This window comes from Buceros rhinoceros, unplaced genomic scaffold (genome assembly GCF_000710305.1).
Source record: "Buceros rhinoceros silvestris isolate BGI_N320 unplaced genomic scaffold, ASM71030v1 scaffold16256, whole genome shotgun sequence".
Taxonomy (NCBI): Eukaryota; Metazoa; Chordata; class Aves; order Bucerotiformes; family Bucerotidae; genus Buceros; species Buceros rhinoceros.
The window spans coordinates 34,451-54,050 of NW_010419465.1; the positions used below are offsets into that span (position 1 = coordinate 34,451).

Consider the following 19,600-nt stretch of genomic DNA (forward strand, 5'->3'; position numbering starts at 1 on the left):
TCCTGCTGATTTCTGCCAACATTTGGACTTTCCCAATCCACTTGTCTTCTAATATTTGAATTACCAGCTAAACACCTATTCTCGGCCGCTAATGACAGATGTCACACAGACATAAAAAAAAAGGAACCTAAATTTTATCTGAGCTTGGCCACAGGAGGAAGGTAACCTGAGAAGTCCTAGAGAAGAGATTGGAGAGGGACGGGTGTCCCCCCCCATCGCTTCTCCCTGCTTCAGCCACGTTTTGAGTTACGAGGGCAGCGTCCCTGTTCCGAGTCACAGGAGCTTCAAGGATGTTTAGATAAAACACCCCTAATCTGAGTGGAAGCAGGGAAGCAGAAGTAAGAAGCGCCATAAATAACAACAAAATCAAGTTATCAGTTTGGCTGCTCCAGTCGAGACGCTGCCGCAATAAGGGTGATACTGTTATGTGTTTACAACAATCACACGCTACTGAATTTTGGAGAAGAGATTTTCCTCTGACCAAGATGAGGTTTTTTGTTTGAAACAGAGCGAGAAGCTAACGTTACAAAATGCCATAGGCAGGTTGTAGGTCTGTGAGAATTCACTCCTCTGCTTCCAAGCCCAGTACGATTTCCAGGTATTCGTCAGTCACACAGGGTTACCAGACGCTGGGCTTTCGCCACGCTAAAATGTGAATCCTGTGGTTCAGATTTTACATTACGCTGTTAACTGCGGAGGAAGGTACATCCTATGTGCATTAAGATGACTTCTGAAAGACAGATAAGAGTTTGACTTCATGTCTCATCATTTAAATAGTGCCTCTTCCCCTTCGAAGACTCGACTGAAGAATCACTGGTCACCCTGGAAATGACGACAAACCCGGCACTATGTATTGCTGAGCAGAATGCTTCCGAGCTCAAGTTCCTGCTTCAGTTTAAGCAGAATGTAGACAAAGACCAGAAAACACAGGACATGTTGTATGCTAACAATAATTCCTGACATTGGACAACAAGCACAGAAATAAGGATTAAAGATAGGGGACCCTGTTACTGCCTTCTCGCCTTTATACAGTTTTACACCGTACAGCTCGATTTTCCTTACCTGTCTTCTTTAATCACATCCACAAAGTGAGCATCTGTCTTCTCTCTGATGTTTTTGAACCTCAGAGGAAGGAGAGCTGACTGATCCAGGCTCACTCCGCCCCACCGTCCTTTCTCTTGCAGCATCTCATAGAGCGAGGTTTGACTGTTGCTGAGCTTTTCTTCCTGCGGAGGGCTCAAAAGGCCGTTTTGAGTCTTTGGGCTGTGTCCTCCTGGAGCCTGAAGGGCAAAAAGCAAACCCACACAGGGAGCATGAGTGACTGGAAAGTGGACAGAAGAGATTTCACGGCGCAGAGGCTGAAAGAGGTTCCCCCTTCAACACACGGAGCTTCCGCCCGCTCACCTCCCAGCCCCACCTCCACCGGCCTTGAACCACTCACGCCTTTCTGCTCTTGAGGCACCAAAGCAGAAAACAGAGGACATTTCCGCACACATAATGAAGACCAACCATAAGCCCAAATTCCATTCACTCATCTGAAGGGCAAAATCCTTCTAAAAAGCATTTTAAATACCTATTTAAACTGTGCTGTCCTCTCACCGGTCATGAGGCAATTACTCTGCCAGCCCTCGCTGACCCTTCCACTGACCACTACAGCTTCCCCAGACCCAGCTTCCTCCTTTCTCCTGCCTGTGGGGATGGCCCTTTTGTACAGCTCATCACCCCACAAAAAACCTTATCCTGCAAATTAAACTGTTTTCTTCACTGACTAAGATACTCTTCTCCTTCCTGGTTTTCTTTTGCCTTTGTATTAATTAATTCTGCATTTTTAAATTTTGACGACAGCTTGCAATGCAGCTTAGGTACCCAGTACTACCAATTCCGCTTTAATTCCTTTGAGAACGCATATTACTCTTAACCAAAAATTAGTCTGTTTTCATGGAACCTGAAGTTCCTTCTTTTCCATTTTGTTTGACCTAGACCGATATGTACTGAAGCAATTAAAAAAGAATTAGACAGCTAAGTATGAATATGATTAGACAGCTTAGAATGAAAATGAACTGCACTTAGGCAGGATCATTTCCAAATGCAAACACAGACCAAACTTAGCATATCTGAACATTCATCTCCCCCTCTCTCATCATTTATCACGTATCATTTATCCTCATCCTGAAGCCCACTCACGACAGAAGTCTCTTCATCTCCACCCGTACAGCAGTCAGCAGAGTGACAAGCTCCTCCAGAAAACTATTCCTGGATGCCATCGCAGTGACCATAAATAAATACCCTAAATATCATCACCACCCCAGCCGTGCACTGAAATATGGTACTTAGAGGGTAACATCAACTTGGTTGGAGCTAAGAAATATCTGGTTTCTAGCTGCCCATGCAAAATTAACTCAACCTCCTTGTGTATCGATCCTGTAAAGCAAATGAGGCACATGAGGTACATAGAGGCAGGTGTAATGAAAGGGGCAGGCAGAGCAGTGAAGATACAAGACTCATGGAGCAGCAGGAGAAGGCACCTTGCACAGGGAAGAGTCAGAAAGCACTCGGGCTTGGCTCCCTATCACTGCCGAGACCTCAAGAGCTAAATCTGTATCAAGGTGTGTTGGAATGGTTCCCTGGAGCTACAGGAAAGGCAGGAGGGAGGTGAGCTGTGCTTGCCCTTCCTCCTGCCCAGCAGGGACACAGGATCCCCACCCTGCAGGCTGCCCCGATGGAGGTGGGAGCCCCTAAAGCCATGTGCTGGGAGCCAGGAGATGAAAGGAATCCCAGTCGAGTCCCTTCTACCACCACAACCGTTGTTTTGGCAGCTTGCAGGTGTTCCCAGCACAGTGACAGCAGCTGACGGAGCAGAATAGGAAACTCCGTAGTTACCTTGGTGTGCTGCCAATGATCTGCTAAAGAACATAATCAACAGAAGAGAAAGGTGATTTCAGCAAGACATATTTCCGCAAAAGCAGACCAGATCCCCTTGGACCAGAGAAGGGCACTCTCCTGGTAAGCCAGAGGTGCAGGAACTTCTCCCAGAAGAGGCCATCAGTTTCTTCTCTAAGGGAAAACACAGAGCAGCTTCGGAGCAAGAACTCCCACAACCCTGACAGGTTACCTGGCCTACCCAGAGGACACACGGCTATGGAGCCCGAGACGTGCTGCAGTGCCAGCGCAACCTCTGGTATGGAGATGGGGAGTACCAACAAAAGCAAACCCGGGAGAACTGTCCAATAAGTTGCTTGAAGTGAGGGGTCTTCATTGTTTGTCTTGTATTTTTATTTATGCTAAAGATTATATAACTCAGAGCGCTTCTCAGAACAATTCGAGGCCTAACAAAACCCAGAAGGTCACAGTTATCACTTTATTTTGTTTCCTGGTAAAGTCTCTTTCTCTATCTCCTCACCCCTGCTTTCCCCGTCTGTTCTTCAAGTTCATCTGAAAAACATAGCGAGAACTTCTGCTCTTTCAGAGAAGGTCAGCACGGACTTCGCTTGGCCTTTTCTCTTTAGCTCCTTGGCAAAGGCTCAAATCCCTAAGAAAATTCTTCCCTTCAGTCAGCTCAAGGTTTTCCTGTGCTGTCTCCACTCTGTTAATCTTAACAGGAGGGGATTAGAGTGTGAAACCGCTTGTGTGTAAGGAGAAAATCCCCATTTATTAAATGCTGTTAGCTCCAACGTTACTGTGGTTTCTGACGGCAACAGGCTGTACAGGGGATTTTCTGGGCACTCAGAGGTTTGCTGCACCATGACCGTTCCCTCTCTTCTAGGCAAGGTTGGGTGGCTTTGCTGATTCACACACGTGAAGCAAATACAGCTGTAGCAGGGAGGAACTGAAAGGATAATTCCGATGAGGACAACATATGACACTCGGCAGTCGGCCCCCAAGGAAAACCTCTGTCTGCAGTCGGTTCCTGGAGGTCCTGGCACATGGGCAGAGCAGCCCAGGGAAGAAGCATCTCACACATCCCATCTTGGCTGCCTGGGCAGAGCTCCCACAATGTTTTCTGTCTTCAGGATCTCACACTGTTTTGAGCCCAGTAGCCGCTGGCCATCCTGCTCTATGTCCCTCGGGGCCAAAGGGATTATTATCTTGTTTCTTTCTTGAGCTGTTTCCTAGGAACCCTGGCGCAGAGCACGGGCTACTGTGTTACATGCCATTTCAGCTCAGTGAGGCAGTCCTGCCTCTGAGCTTGCAATTTAACCGTGAGAGACAGAGAGCAGAGGGACAAGCGCATATTAATACAGTGGCTCTGGAGTAAGCGCTGGGGAGTGTTTCTATTAGCTCTGTATGCAAGAAGAGTTGTGAAGACAGATGTGAAGAACAAGACAGCTGAGTGTGTCGATAAAGCGGTTCTCCCCAACGAGGGAAAGCATGAAACTGCTTTGAAATAAAACAATCAGGCGGTGAGCACTGGTATCCAGCCTGCATCTAGGCAGGAGCACCCAGGAAGGAGAGTAAGAGGTGACAGAGAGAGGCTGCGAAGGCCACGGCCAAGATGATGAACAGGCCACGTCTGGTACCAAGAGGAAGGAGGTGGCTTCAGTGACAATACCCGAGCACCAAGCAGGGAAAGCGATCCCGGCAGCGGCAAGCTGAATATGGAAGGCACGGTGTTTGTTGGTCAGAAAAAGGATGCTGAGGGAGTTAAAGGCTGCAAATTTCAGCTCTGCATGGGGACAGGAGTGACTGTCAGAGCTCCGGTGCAGAAGACACTGGCAAGACACAGGCGTAACGTGGGTTAGGGGACACGCAGCCAACTGGTGAAAGGGATGGAGATGTTTGTGCCTCGTCCTTTGGGTGGCCTCAGCACAATTTAAAGAGGCCCAATTTTAGGTCCTTCTCAGTGTCGAAGTGGGGCCATAAAATTACTAATAATTTTGAACATTTGGAGGGGGCACTCAATTTTATAACACAACTGCTCAAAATCAAAGTCAGTCCTGCTGCTTAAGAGCGTGGAAAAAGGAACAGCAGTGCCAAAATGAGAAAGCTAACTGAAGGAGAGACAGAAGGAAAAGAAGGGAAGCGAGAAATACTTCAATTACCTTCGTACTGTTTTTATGCTCATCCTGACAACCATTTTGGATAGCTCCTTCGTCTATGCTGACATCGCAGTGGGGAGCAAGGGTGGTACTACATGAAGGACAAGGCTGCAAGGAGACAAAAAAAATTTAGCCAGGAATGTCCTGGTGTCCTCGTAGTATTATGCAATTTATAATTCGGTCCACTTGTACACTTGCGGCATGGCGAAAAGATAAACAAAGCCACAGAACGGGCAGCAGGGAGCAAAACTGGGCTGGAACAAAGTGCACCGTTTCAGAAATAAATCACAGATTTTCTGGTTACTGCAGCTAAATCTAATCCAGGAAAGCTTTACTGGTGTAAGATCACAGACCAGCTGTAATCACTGCAAAGGACCTCCCCAAGAAGAACAAAACGCTCTTTAGCGAGAGAAGTGCGATTGTCGTGTTTAAAGGCTGCCTGCGAAAGGATCCGAATGGCATTATGAGTGAAGGCGTAGCACGAAATGCAGCAAAATTCAAACAAAGCCCAAAGCACCATGATGCATTCCGAACAGACAAGGGAAATGGAAAACAACGAATGTGAAGCTAACAAAGGGAAACCCTTTTCCACATCGTGCTGCAAGGCAGCGGAGGGGAGCTGGGGGCATCGCTTGTTGTTGAAGCCAAACACCCAGCAAATGTCACAGGAAACAGGGAAAGTAAAACCATCAGGACCTGTAAGAGTTGCAGGTTATTTTGGAAGCAATCAAAAATGTCACACTTCAGCTTGAATAACCCCTCAGACTTAAAATGGCATTTTTTCAAGGGAATTAACGCCCACCTTGCAAGTTCTTCATATTTCCTCCAGCCCTGTCAAGGTAGAGGCAAGACCCTGCATAGGAAGGATCCTGTGTCTGGTTCCTACAGGCAACTCCTCTGCTCTGGAGATGGTTTACTGCTACCAGCCTTGCCAGAGATCTACTAACGGGTACAGAGACACCAGCCACGGGGGATGGCACACTAAATCCAGCATGCTATATACTCGATGGTGGCAGGTGATCCACTAAACAAATCAATATTTTCCAACAAGCAGCTTGAGCCTTTTGTCCCAAACTCAACAGCCCATGTCCATTTTATCTGTCTGGTTTGGACTCAGGAGGGACTCAGTCCAGCCACTGTAATCTACCATCCCCTTGGTCCAAACACAGAACTTCTGCCTTCAGGCTCACTCCCAATTTCAGAGACCAGCGTGTAAGTCTTTTCAGAACTGGCTTTTCACCCAAAGCCCCTTTTCCATCTCTGGTGCCACATCTGAAATTGAACAATGCGGCACGTCTCATTTTCAGGAGGTTTCGGTGCATCATTTCTCCCAGCCCACTCTTCCCATGACTGCTGATCCACCAGGACGCCCAACAGCCCCTCAAAGGCTTCTCTGAAGACGCTGAGCTTTCTTAGCAGCCAGCAGACCCTCACACCTGCTGTTCCTCAGGGGCACAGTCCAGGCTGGGGCACTGAAAATACTATGAGTTTCCTGATCTGGCATCAGATAAGCAAGTTACATCCAGTTCTGAACCCGTACAGTCTGAACAAATACCAGCATGCTTGAGGAAACTATGAAGCTGGTTCTCAAATGGTTTTGTTTCAAATTAATCTAGGACTAAATATGCCTTGGTCACTTTGTGGAAGGTGGTCCTAGATGGCTTTAAAGATGAACATGACAATGGGATAACAAGCCCTCTATTTTCCTAGAGCGTTTGTTATAGATTTATCCATGGCAAAAGTCAGTTAATGAGGATAAAACCCAAATACCTCCAAGAAAACGTAAAGAAAATACTCCCTGTTTGATCTGGCCAATAAATCAGCAAGACCACCTCCAGCGCTCAGGTCCCGGGGTTAAACCAGAAGACAAAAACCTCAGGAAAGAAGCCCGACCTTTCGAGAAGAGGCAGCACTCATCTGACTTGCCCCACGGGTTCAAGGCAACACCACCAGCCTCATCCCTACTGCAGACAGCCGCAGGAGCTCAGTGCCTGTGTGACCTCACCGCCATGAATAATACATTAACGCGCTTCCAGCAAACTCCAGACAAGCAAAAGCACTTTCTGCTTTCATACCAAGAGACGATTAAATACATTTTTACAACAGCCCATGATTCCCTGTCAAGTACGGGATTTTATAAAACACGACAGGGAAAATAAACTGACACCAAACTGCTTAAGCAGGTTACAGTGTTTTCAGTCAAACCTCCTGCTGCTGTTACAGATTTACTTAGTTTTTAGCCTCTACCTTCACCGTTTTGACTATGTACACAGATCATACTGACATCCACACTGCAACGAGGTTTGCAATTAAATGAACTACAGATGCACTGGAGGAGAGGAGGAAATACGGTTCCTTTCACAGATCAATCACTGTGCATTCTCCTTCTTCACCTTCCTTAACAGATCTCATCTGACAGAACATCCATTCAAGCCCAAGACGGGAAAGTCACCCTTTCCATCCAATATGGCCACTTATTCCCCTTCAAACAAAAATACTTCAACTTGCCTGTAATTTTGCCCCTCCTACTTAGTCTCTGTGCAGAGCTGGAGTCATCCCCTCCCACACTGACACTGTTTACAGCTTTGTATTTAAAACAGTTGGCATGTAAGTCATGATTCTTTTGCAAATTATCATCTCCAGGCCCTACCAGCAAGCTGCAGGCTTTTAAAAATGCTGAAAAAACCCCGTAAAAAAGAAACACACTCCTTTTCAAAAATGTTGTATGACCTATGATTAAATTGCACAGTTGTTCTTCGCGAGGATTTTTTAATATACATTTATTTTTTTAGCATTATAGCAAATTAAAACATTCCTTGAAAGCTTGACCCATCCTTCTCAGTCCACAATCACTCCAAAACCGGTCAACCCACCAGAGATAATGCTGGTGCCCATCTATGCTCGAAGGCACGTGTGGAGGCTGGAATAGCTGTTCCTGGCCTTGCGGGGAGAAGCAAGTTACGCTTTGCACCGCTGTGCTGTGCCTCCAGCCTCAGCACATGCTTCGAAGCAAGCGCTCAGCGCTCACCCGCTCGCTTCATCGCTGCGCTACACGCATTCTGACACAGCCTGTGGCATTGTGTGGAGCCTTACCAGACCACAGGGAACGCTGAGCATGGGGTCACTCCAAATTCACTCCGTATTTGGGCAAGGCTATTTTCAAGGCTACTTAGGAACTCAGTGGTCAGACCTGCAGTGCTGATGGCGATGAGCAAAACCAGGTACCTCTACGTATAAACTTGATGCAGCAGCTTTAGCACAATGGTGCTAGCACCACGGCAGCTGAAACCGAGCTGGAACTTGTCCTAGATGCTCTTTGGATACAGCTCCTTTTAGCTTCTCCTTCACTTACTCAGGTAGCCACATCTGTGCTCTTGCACTGTGCAGACCATCACTCAGCACTTCAACAGCAATTAACACCCAGCCAACCCGCCCCAGAGCAGGAAATCAGGGACCCGCAGTACACAAACCACCGGGGGCCAGCAGCAGGTCTCCCCGCTGCACGCTGGCTCTTCAGCAGTGGCGTGTCTGTAGCCACCCTCTGCAAAGCAGGTCAGCCGTGTTTTAGAACAGACACGCCATAGCTGATCCTTACCCACAGATTCCAGTTTGGGCTGGGATCATTTTAACAAGTACCACCACAAGTTAGAATCACAGAATCGTTCAGGTTGGAAAAGACATTTAAGATCGAATCCAACTTTAAACCCAGCGCTGCCACAAGTTAATGCATAACAAGTTTCACCAAACTCCAGCTGCAGCCAGGTCAGTCCTGTCGTTTGCTGCAGTTTCACGGTCCCCCAGTTCCAGCTTGCTTTGTTGTCCAACATGAACAAGGCATCCTCCCTCCCTTGCAGAACAGCCCCCCCATTTCACTGCTTTGTTTAATCCCTCCTCTCTCCCCTCCGCTCCACAGACAGGCAGCTCAGTAACGCTGCTCTGCTCCGTCTGTTCTTCTTCCTGCACTACTTGAGCTAAAGGAGTTTCTGCCCCTTAGTGTCACATCTGTACCTCTGCAGAGGGCAGCGCAGGCAGGCTGATTTCTACTGACACGCACCTGCTGCTCGGAGATGTACCTTCCTGCCTTATTTGCTAGTAACATCATTGAAAGACGAGGGAGAGCTGGAAGGCTGGTGCCTGAGGGATGCCAAATTTATTCCATCTTACATGGGAGGAGGAATAAAAAAGTATCATCAGCAACTTGGATGCAGTCAACCCCAAGCAGTGTATGTTTTGGGGAGGGATAAAGATGGCTACAGCTGTACTTCAAGAGTCTCCTCCTCTGAGGAGCTCACTTAGCTTTGGACCATACCTCTGGGTCAGCCTTTCAGCTGATCTCACTCGTGACCCAGTGTTTTCACTCCAAAACTTAAAACAGGGCACAGAGGCAGTGTAAAGGTGCCCTACTCATGTTCTCCTAATCCAGACAACAAACATACAAGCAGTAAAAATGGAGTAGCAAGAACATCACCTCCTCATCAACACCGTTGGCTCCATCTCAAGCCTGTGTTGAAGAGATCCTCTCAGGACTAAACACACTGAGGGTTAAGGACGGCCTCCTGCAGCTGACCAGCTGTGGCTCGGACAACCGTGCCCAGCTCAGGCCACCCAGGGCAAGGAACTCTCGGCACACGTGAGAATAGACATCTGCTATTTGGGAAGTCTGCCCTGAGCTGGAAGATGCAGAGTAACAGCAAAGCTTTGAAGCAATACACACTGTTTCACAGATTTCCTCGTCAAGAGATCTTGTGAGAGGTGAGAGATGTGAGCATAACAGAATGCCACCATCCCTCCAAGCTGGATGGGCCAAATCCCTGCCTGCAGTTCTAGACAGAGGTTTCCAAGGCAAGCAGGTAAAACAACCTCAGAGCCAACCGGAGCATTTCTCCCACCACACAGATAGTCCCCTTTATCTTTCTGCAGGGATGTCTGTCACATACTCGCATGGAAAGGTTCACAGGTCCACGCCCTGCACGACAGAGGAGCGGCAGAAGCCAAAGCAGAAAATCACAGAAGGTACAGGAGCTGCGTAAAGCAAATTCTTTATTCCCCCATGACATCAGGACCATTGAAAAAGCACTCCTGAAATATAAAAAACCCATTTGTTTGAAACCACCTTTAAAAAGCGTTCACTGTCCTTCAGCGGCTGCTCGTACTGACAGCAGGGCATTTCACTTGGTAAAGGTTTTTGTCCCTCAAACTATGTTTTGTCACTCTGTGTGTGTACACACATGTATACACATCTACACACAAACAACCTGCGCGGCTTCCCTGTCCACTGGGGAGGGTTCCTCTCCCTGGTTCATGTGGTTTGAGATCTGTGCTGCTCGGCTTTGAAACAAGAGCTCACCTTAGGTTTTTCCACATGTTTGAGAGTCTTTGTCAAGTCGCCGGTGTTCTCGGCTGACGATGCTCCCTGTGTCCTGGCTCCGTCCCCAGACTCCAAGCCAGGGACCAACGCTTGTGAACAGCTGCAGTGGGGCTCCTTCACCTTGTGACCAGAGATCAGGTAAGTCTTCAGACCTACACGAAAAAGAAATGAACCATCACAACGGCAGCAAAAAAACCCCAACACGCTTTTGGGCTTCTCAGATACAAAGCACAGGAACTATCAAAGCAGTATCAAGGCTCAGGACAGCACAAAACCAGACGGTGCCTGGGAACAACCCCCAGGAATATAAAGATGCTCTGTGTGAAGTGGAGGCAGCTAGGGCTGCCCAACATCTGCTGTCCCAGACATGAAAGGCTAACACACAACAGCCAGGACCGACACGTACTTTCTTCATTCCAGTTTACTCATGTACTTCTGAAAAAAAGAGCTAAGACCTTGTGTATTTGCTTCCACGCTGTAATTTGAGCTCTTGCGTTGACTCTTTACTTCTGGAAATGACGTGCAGCCTGGTTTCCAGTGATCTCTGTGTTAACATTCTGCTTCTGAAAAACCAGCACGCATCACTCTCCATTTGTCAGAGAGCAGCCATGAAGCTTGCTTAATGCTGGGAGCACGTCGAGAAAGGAAATGGCGTTTAAGTGCTAGAAATTCTGATGGGTTTTCAAAGCTAGTGCAGACTTCACATTTGTAAAGAACAAAATCAATCTCTCGCACGTACGCCCACACACGCCCTCTGCAACTGTTGTATGAATCGAAGCATAATTGGAAAGCAGATCCACTATTAAAGGCCAGGCTGGTAAATACCATGTTGTGTCAAGCTGAGCTGTGTCAAAAACCTGTTCAAAAGAGAAAAGATCGGAATTTTGTCTAGAATATTGCTTATTCTGCTTCCTTGAAACTTCGCCTTATGACGTTCTGGGTTAGTTCTAGGCACAAAGACTAAGAAGGCGCTACTAATCGCAGTGCTTTCTGAATTCGGATGAGTTAATTTTATTGCCAGTGTACAGGAAATCTCCCACTCAGCAAGGCAGGGCCTTGACGTGCTCCGAACAGCCCGGAGGTCACCAGCTCGTGGAACTGGAAAGCGCTCGTTGTTCGACAGTACCAGAGATTGCTGTCCCGGGTGATTCGGCAGCTCGAGACTCCCAGGACGTGCTGGGTCAGCCGCGCATCACCCCCACCCTTTGGCTGACACTTGTCACCCTGCGGCAGCCAGACACATGACTGTCACAGCCATCGACTGCGCTCAGTTGTCTCCGTCCAGAGCAACAAAGCTCAAATCACCCCGCCAAGCGGCAGCCCTTGGGAGAGGACAGGTTCCGCTCCTTGCGATACGGTCATTCGCTGGTGACCTTCCTCACAGACGGAAGATGATAGTCTACAAACCTGTCTTTTTTTGGTCTGTAATACATAACACAAACGGCACTTTGTCTACAGCCTTTCCAAGAAAAATCAGTTCCACATCCTAAGAGCAATTTTGCAGTTTCCCTGTTTATTCCACTGTAACTTCAGCTCCAGAACGCTTCTACGACCAATGCAGAAAGCCCCGTCCACAGCGACCATTTCCACCTCGGGCTCCCGAGCGGCTGGGAAAGCTCCGGTGTGCTCACACAGCGCTCCCAACCGCGCGGCACTCGCTGGATTTGAGATGTTATGCTATAGCCAATCTTTATATCGCTTACAGTAGTGCTTGGATTTCATCTGGCAGCACCGCTTCGCAAACCCCCGAGCTGCTGCTGGCTTCCAGATGTAGGGCTGCTGCTTTCAACCGTCTATTGATGGGGCTCTCATTTAAGGAATTCAGCACAATCAGCTCACAATTAGATGTTTACTGTGGAAAATGCTGGAGCAGTAAGCTTACTACTCCAACTTCTAAAAGCTACCTTAAAGCAACTGGATTCTTTCACCACTGCTATTATTCCTCTCTTTTTTTTCCTCTTAACATATTTTCTTTGCTTTTTGTACTTTTTAAAAGGCACTTTTTACGTCTTACTGTGCTGTGCTGCATAATTGCTTTGACAATCTGTTGCATACAGTAATAACTCCTCTCCAGTTCAAGCTCCACGCCGAGGGAAAAGGGAAAAGACTCTTGTATGCCAGTAATTGAAAATGTGTTTGGGAAAGTGGAATCCACCCTCGCCCCAACCTGAAGCCACCACAGGCTGCGGCTCCTTGGGGGCTGTCCTCGTCCCACCCCTCATCCTCCCCAGCCATGGCAAACCCCCCAGCCCATCACCATGTTCTCTATCCACCACCACTCGCACCCACTTTGTCCCACAGGCTTCAGCTGCAGGTTTCAAAGTTGGCTAAAGTGGCTAGTCACTGGCACCCAGAACTATAAAAATCTTGGTTTTACTTCCTCATCTCCCCAGCCCTGGCACAAGAAGCGTTACCCCAAATGGGTGATCCGCAGGGGGAGAGAGAAAGGCCGATACCCTGCAGAACGGCAGCGCATATCTGGTAAGCAGTCAGCAGGGCTGTTCCCAGCGCTGAACGCCAGGTCAGGGACCCAGGAGAGCAGAGGGAGAAAGGTGATTTCTGGAGTGTTTTGGAAGTAAGGAGGAGCGAAACTCTTCATCTTTACTGAACTTTATAAACATTGCCTACCTCATACTCTGTTTCTTATTAAATCCTTCTTACAATAGGAAAATGCAATTTGCTTCAGCATTCCTTGTGAGTCTGTGACACTTCACAAAGCGACTCCTACGATCTGTCTGAAATACTGCGGTATGAAAAGAGGGGTCATTAATTCAGTAGAACTGTATCGATGAGACTAAAATGTTCTACACGAGGAGGGTATTCTTCCTCCTCCTCCATCCCCAGGGAACTCATACAAGCCACACTGACACTTTCCATACAGACGATGCGCGGAGTGACAAACCCTCTCACCACCACGAGGCACATTGGAATCAACTGGGTAACGCAACAACACTAAATGAATAAGCCAACAACGGAGGAGCTGCTGGTGTATGTGTAAACCAGCAAACACAGAGCAATTTTTGGTGTGCGTTGCTGCGCAACAACATAACTCGAGGCTCAAGGCAAAGAAGAAAATGCAACAAGATGCTTATACAGCTATTTATAAAGGCAAAGCTCACCCTTCCTTCCCCTCCTGCCGTTCTCCATCTTACTCTCGCTCCCTTCCCCCTGATTTAGTCAAAATACATGCTGAAAAACACACAACCTCAGCCTGCCCGACAGCAGATCTCTACCCTGGCAGGCATCCCTGCTTTTTCCAGAGACACTCTGGGAAGTGAAGATGGGGAACCAGCTACCACAACCCACCCCCCGACACACCAGTCTCTTGTATCTGGTATTTTCTGCCCTGGGGGAAAAAAAAAGAAAAAAAAAAAAAAGAGCTACATCGTCTATCTCTGAGAAACGGAAGCATTTCCTTCACTTGCCTTCAAGTTCTGAAAATCCGTAAGTGTTGTGTGGAGGAACAGCCCCTGCTCACCGAGCCACAACACTCGTTTTGTGAATTCAACCACTTTGACTATCAACATGGCACTGTTTGCCACGGGAGTTTCTGACAAACCAGACAACAGGTGAGATCTCCACAGAACTACAGCGGCTTTGTTAGTGCAGCTGCCGCTCCATTGCAGAAGCACTAGGAAACTTCTGTACTTGCCTCCTGTCTTCAGTGCTGATCAGTGGCATTTCTCTGAACTTAGCAGAACAGAAAACCAGCCCAAACACTAAAAAATACTCCTAGTAACAATAAAAAGTTGTATGCATGCACTTAAACACAGATTATTTTCTGTATGTTTATTTACAGAAGTATAAGTAAGGCTGCGTATAAACATCCCAGGCTGCAACCTGGTTTTGGTAGCGTGAGAAAAACGCGGCCATTGCAGAGCAAAGGGAAAGTTCCCTGCCAGCCCCCGGCCAGCCCCCCGTGCATCTTTTCCAAGATGGGATGTCTCCTCCCACAGGAGGTCTCAAGACGTGGGGGATTAATACAAATACTGATAAGCAATTCCATGGTAAAACAAGAGTCCAGTTTCAATGTCTGGCATTTCACCAGCGTGGAACTGAAACTTTTTAGCCCTCTGTTGAGAGCAGACAGGAAAACTCCCTTCTCTTTGGCCAACCGAATGTGTGCTATTTCTCACGTCCCCAACCAACTTCAAATGCTTTTAAACCCTTCTGGGCACCGACCCTAAGAGACCCCCAAAACCGACGGCAATCTCTCAGTCATGGTCTTACTACGACTCTGTGATGTCGCAGAAATTTAATCCCACTCTTACTGTATGTTCCTGTTCCTCCCTCCATGAATCGCTTCACCTTTTCAGTTGCAGCATGGGGAACTGGTGTCCAGCGAAGAGGTGACCTTCCTTTGCAGGGTAACTGCTTCCCAGCAGACAGCCCTCTGGCCAGTAACACCAGTGAGAGTTCTCGGGTTGATGAAATAAAACCCGCATCGTATCGATTATGTCCCAAATAGCTTTAGATTAATGCCTCTCCTTTATTGTTTATCTCCCATCATCTCCCTCAGAGTCTACCCTCTTTAATCATTTAATCATATCTCTTTCCAGATAATTAAGTATAAATCAACAAAACTAGCTGGGCTCTATTTTCACAACCCTCTACTTTCGTGGGATCTTACCTCGCCAAATTAGACCTGTTCCATCGCGAGAACCGTTGTCACTCCCACGCGAGGGCAAGAATTACTCTCTGACTAGAAAGTCGATTGAACCGCCTGCTGCAATCTGCCGTGACGAGCAATGTCAGCTGCTATCTTCAATAATTTAAGAGCTCGTTTTATATAACCCTGCACAAGTGACTAGGAGAGGCACAGCAAGGTCATAACGACAGTTCTGCGGTTCAGGACTGGCTTTAGCTCCTTTCTGAACCAAGTGGTAACTCACTTTCAGGTCGCGCTTCTCTGCATCAGTCAGCTCTTGCTTTCTCTGATTTTTAGGGATACAATTAAAAGTTTGCTCCCCATCTTTTAAAAACATCATCTTTGCTTTTGACAAAAGCCTGGCAGCGCGAGTACTCATACTCAGCCTTTCCCTGCCACTCCAGGGACAGGACACCTACAGTTAGCTTCCCTCAGCAGGAGAAGATGCTGCCGTACAACTTCATCAGACTCTGACTTGCTCTGTAAAATAAATTATTAAATGCATTTTGTGGAACGTAATATGACAGGCAAATATCAACAACAATAAAAACAACTGCAACACCTCCAGCCATTTACTACTTCTAGCTGCAGTTTCTTTTTGGCATCTCCAACTTTCCCATGCTGTAACCATTTTCCAGGTACAAACCTAGCCTGACCTTTACAGAAGAGATCACATAGCAGATAGCATCACTCCAGGAGCTTGCGTACCCTTTGGGTCCCAGTTGTTGCTGAACCTAAAGATGATATTCAGTAGCAAACACTCTCCCTCATTCTTAAAATTCAACAGTTGCCAACTTTGTATTTATGTGGACTATTTTCTCCCTTTTTTAGACCCACCCTAGCCCAGAGCGTTCGCACAACCCTCTTCCTCCCCCCAGCACAACGCTCTCGGCTATTGAACTGGGAACTAGCAGTTTACACCACAACAAGAAACCTCAGTCCCAGAAATAGAGGGTCATTATATAATAATAATATTTTTGCCCTATTTTGCAACCTTTATTTCTCAAAAGGTTCTTACATTTAAGAAATAACTTCAGGAAGTTTTCTCCCATGAAGATTCTAATAGTTTCATGGTTAAAGAACTTGTGTATGCAGAAACGAAGGGAGAAGTAAAAGCTCAGAGCAATGCCCTTACCTGGGCAACAGTACCCGGTAGACGCAAACTGGATGAGCAAAGGGGTTGCGGTACCCCGCGGAACCCCTCTCAGTCAGCTGACCTGTCACGGTTGTGAGCAGAAATGTTCTGCCCTAGCAGTCACTCCTCATCACAACCCGGTGAAGTTGCTCCGACTCTGAAGCTCAACTGAAGGCTTTCGGCTTTCAGAAATACAGAATGTCAAGGCCTACAGGCACCTTTTAAACTCCAGGGAAGTGGCTGCACTGTAATTAGGTTGCCTGGAGAGAAAACTGCAGTCAAGCATGTCAGCAACTGGGAAAAAATAAAGATAATTTAAAAAATTAATCCACTTCTGCTTGAACCTCTGAAGCAGCCTGGAACTCGCAGGGCTGTGCAGAGTAAAGGCCATGCTAGGAGGGCACTGGCAGGACAAGCACTCGCCAGACCTTCCTCCCCAAAGAGGCACGGGCAGAGGGTCAAACCTCTGCTGGCCCGTGTTGAACAGAGCGCACACCTTCCACGGCAGAACTCTGCAGGTTCCCCCCAACGCCCCACGCTCAGGTTGCAGAGCTGTTAGCCCCATCTTTAGCTGCAAGAGGAGCGGCTTTTGCAGCAAGTTTACCAGATGCTCCAAGAGCAGAAACTAGTGCCTCCCCCAGCCTGCCCGCGGTGCCCGGCCGGCTGTGCTGAACTGAGTTTATTCCGTTTCCTGAAGGAACTATCCCCCCCACCATGCTCTCCGGCACTGCTTGCTGTTGCTTCTGACTACAAACTCACCATCTCTTCACTTTTCCTCCTTCTAGACCTCCACCTTTTCCCACCACTTTCCCAGATAAACTAAACAGGATTTTCGTAGACGAGTAGAATGTGTTTCCATAAACATGCAGCAAATGCACGTTCACTTTATTCTTTTCAACCACTCTCCCAGCATCACTGACTTCTCTTCCAGGCACCACATCCCTCTTGCTGTTTTCCCTCTGGGTACCAGGGCAGTCCCACAGCCCGCACCTCTCCCTCAGCACATGCTCCCAGCGCTCAGATCCCGCAGGAGAGGTCAGTGCTGCGAGGTCCGATAGTCGCAGACCTCCTCCTTGCAGAAGGCCAGGGCCAGAGCTGTCCGGCATTGCACAGTCCCTTCCTCTGGAAACACCCCGGTCCCTGCAGAGCCAAAGCCAGAGACTTCTTCATATGCAATGAAGAAAGACTTTCATGATAATTCTTATAACCTCTACGCAAAATGCCTGTGAATTTCTACTGCTTCTGCGCAACGTAAGGTTTATGTGCAACAGTGCACACCACGGTTTACTGAACAATTATTAAGCACAACCTAAACCCCCCACATTATGATAACCATCTCGCTTGAAAAATAGTGGTGGAAGTGCCAGGGAAGTCAGACACAACGTGTCCTACCAGCCTGGGAAGAGGCTGCATTGAATGACATTACAAAAAAATTTCATGAGGGTTGTTGGGTTTTTTGAAAGCCCTACAAATACTCTTAAGAACGGTCCTGCTGTAGTCCTGAATTTCAGCTTTTTATCTCCAGATATTTCAGCAGCATACCTGGAAACCAAACACACATCACTGCCTTTTATATCCACAGGCCTTCTCGGTCGCTCACGCTGCAGGACTGTGCAGGACAATGCTGTATCACGCCACAAAGAATAAAAGTCATTTTCTCCAACCCGTGAAGCTGCATTTCTGATGAAGCAAGTCCCACCCTCCAAGCCACAGAAACTACTTCCAGCTCAGTGCAAACACAAGCGTGTAACCCAAAGCACCTGGATTCTACCAGACCAGCCTACCTGGAAAAGCTCTGTGAACGTATGGAGCAATGTTTCCTGTGGTGAAAAGTAGAAAGGGAATTTACAAGCCAACTTGTTACCTTGGGTCTCTGGAAAGCAGAAACCATGATAATAAGAAACAGACTTTGTAGACTGGAAACACAAAAGAAACTCCAAAAAACAAGCCCCCAAACCTATCTTCATCACCTCCAAAGAACAACTGCAAAGAGCCAGAGGAACCAGAGGCATCTCCTGTGCTGCGGAAAAGCCCTGGCTTTCTTATGCCTCCTCTGTTTAGCAAAACGCTCCTTTTTCATCAGCTAACAGGGAACAGTGGGGTTGGAAAACGCTGCTCAACAGCGTACATGTCATTCTGGAATTCAACATCTGCCAGTTTTAACCCTGTACCCAAACCCACAAGCTACGCTGATAGCTCAGCTGCAGAACTACAGGGGCGGGCTGCTGGCCTACCCCCTTCAGGCTCTCTTACCATCCTCTCACCTGTGTGGGATAAAAAATTACAAAAACCACAGGGGAGAACATGGCCTCAGTAAATCCAGCACAGCCACACAGCTCAAACACAACGTCTAGCTATCGCTGGTGGCTCAGGAATCTATTTACATACGTATTTTTAAACTCTGCTGGCACAATGAAAGACAGGCCGATGAGCGAGACTGATCCCCATCCTGGGGTTTACAACCACCCGTGTTTACTTTCTGCTCCAGCAGCAATGCCGGTGCCTGTGTGCCACTGACTGCGGCCTGAACCGAACGGCAGACGAGCCCAAAACCTAAGAGATACGTGATGATCCTACACGTAAAGGAACAAGAGGGTCTAATTCCAGCTCGAGGATATTTGGGATTAAATGATAACGATACTGTCTGGCTTTTACTGACGCCGGCTGCTCAGACTTTCTGCACGCTCTGCTGCAGTCTCGGTCTCTGTAGTATCTTTGTGAAAACAAACTCCATGATGCAATGCCATGAGTGAAAAAGCATCAGCTATTGTCCAACTGGCATTATTTTTCACATTTACCACTATCCCTTTGCCCTCTGTGTTAAAATTAACACCCGGGAAGGAATAAGCATGATGAGAGAAAAAGAAATTCTTGAACAATGCAGCTGCCAAAAGAGGGAACTAAGCCCCCAGGGGCACGGCTTCTACAGGGGCTTCAAACTTCTTCAAAAATTCAGATACTCCTACCACAGGAGCGGTAGAATACCCATTCTGACACTATACCTAAAGAATAATGATTTAGAGATGAAGCCTGTTTAGAAATTCAGCCTTTGCTTCATGAGGTGCCAGTGCTGCAGAAATGGCAGAGGAGCGAAGGGATGAAAAGTGGACAATCTCAGCCCCAGTAAAGCCACTTCCCAGCACTGCCCTGCGCACCTCTGCACCCACTGCGAACCAGGAGCGGTGCCACGGAGGCCCATAGCCTGCTTTGCACGGCTGCAGCGATGTAAAGCAGATGTAAATACATTTTACACATGCATCATGCCTGGGTTGGCATGCTAGGGACTGTTCCTTCAGGAAAATCAGGTCCCAATATTGTAAAGTCTTCTAAATACCTTAAAGAGCGACATTTTCCTCCAGTTTCTTATTTTGGGTGCAAACATAGGTTTTGTTCCCCCTACATCTCCCCCCCCC

General features: G+C 47.6%; 1 protein-coding gene across 1 annotated transcript in view; it reads right to left on the minus strand.

Annotated features, from left to right (window-relative positions):
- The window catches only part of ADCY9 (adenylate cyclase 9), a 78,887-nt gene that overhangs the window by 26,428 nt on the left and 32,859 nt on the right, over nucleotides 1–19,600 (minus strand). Inside the window, exons 3-5 of the mRNA XM_010138937.1 lie at nucleotides 10,384–10,556; nucleotides 5,040–5,144; nucleotides 1,063–1,280 (exon numbers count right to left, since the gene is read on the minus strand). Coding sequence (XP_010137239.1) covers nucleotides 1,063–1,280; nucleotides 5,040–5,144; nucleotides 10,384–10,556 — 496 coding nt within the window. The remainder of the gene's footprint in view (nucleotides 1–1,062; nucleotides 1,281–5,039; nucleotides 5,145–10,383; nucleotides 10,557–19,600) is intronic.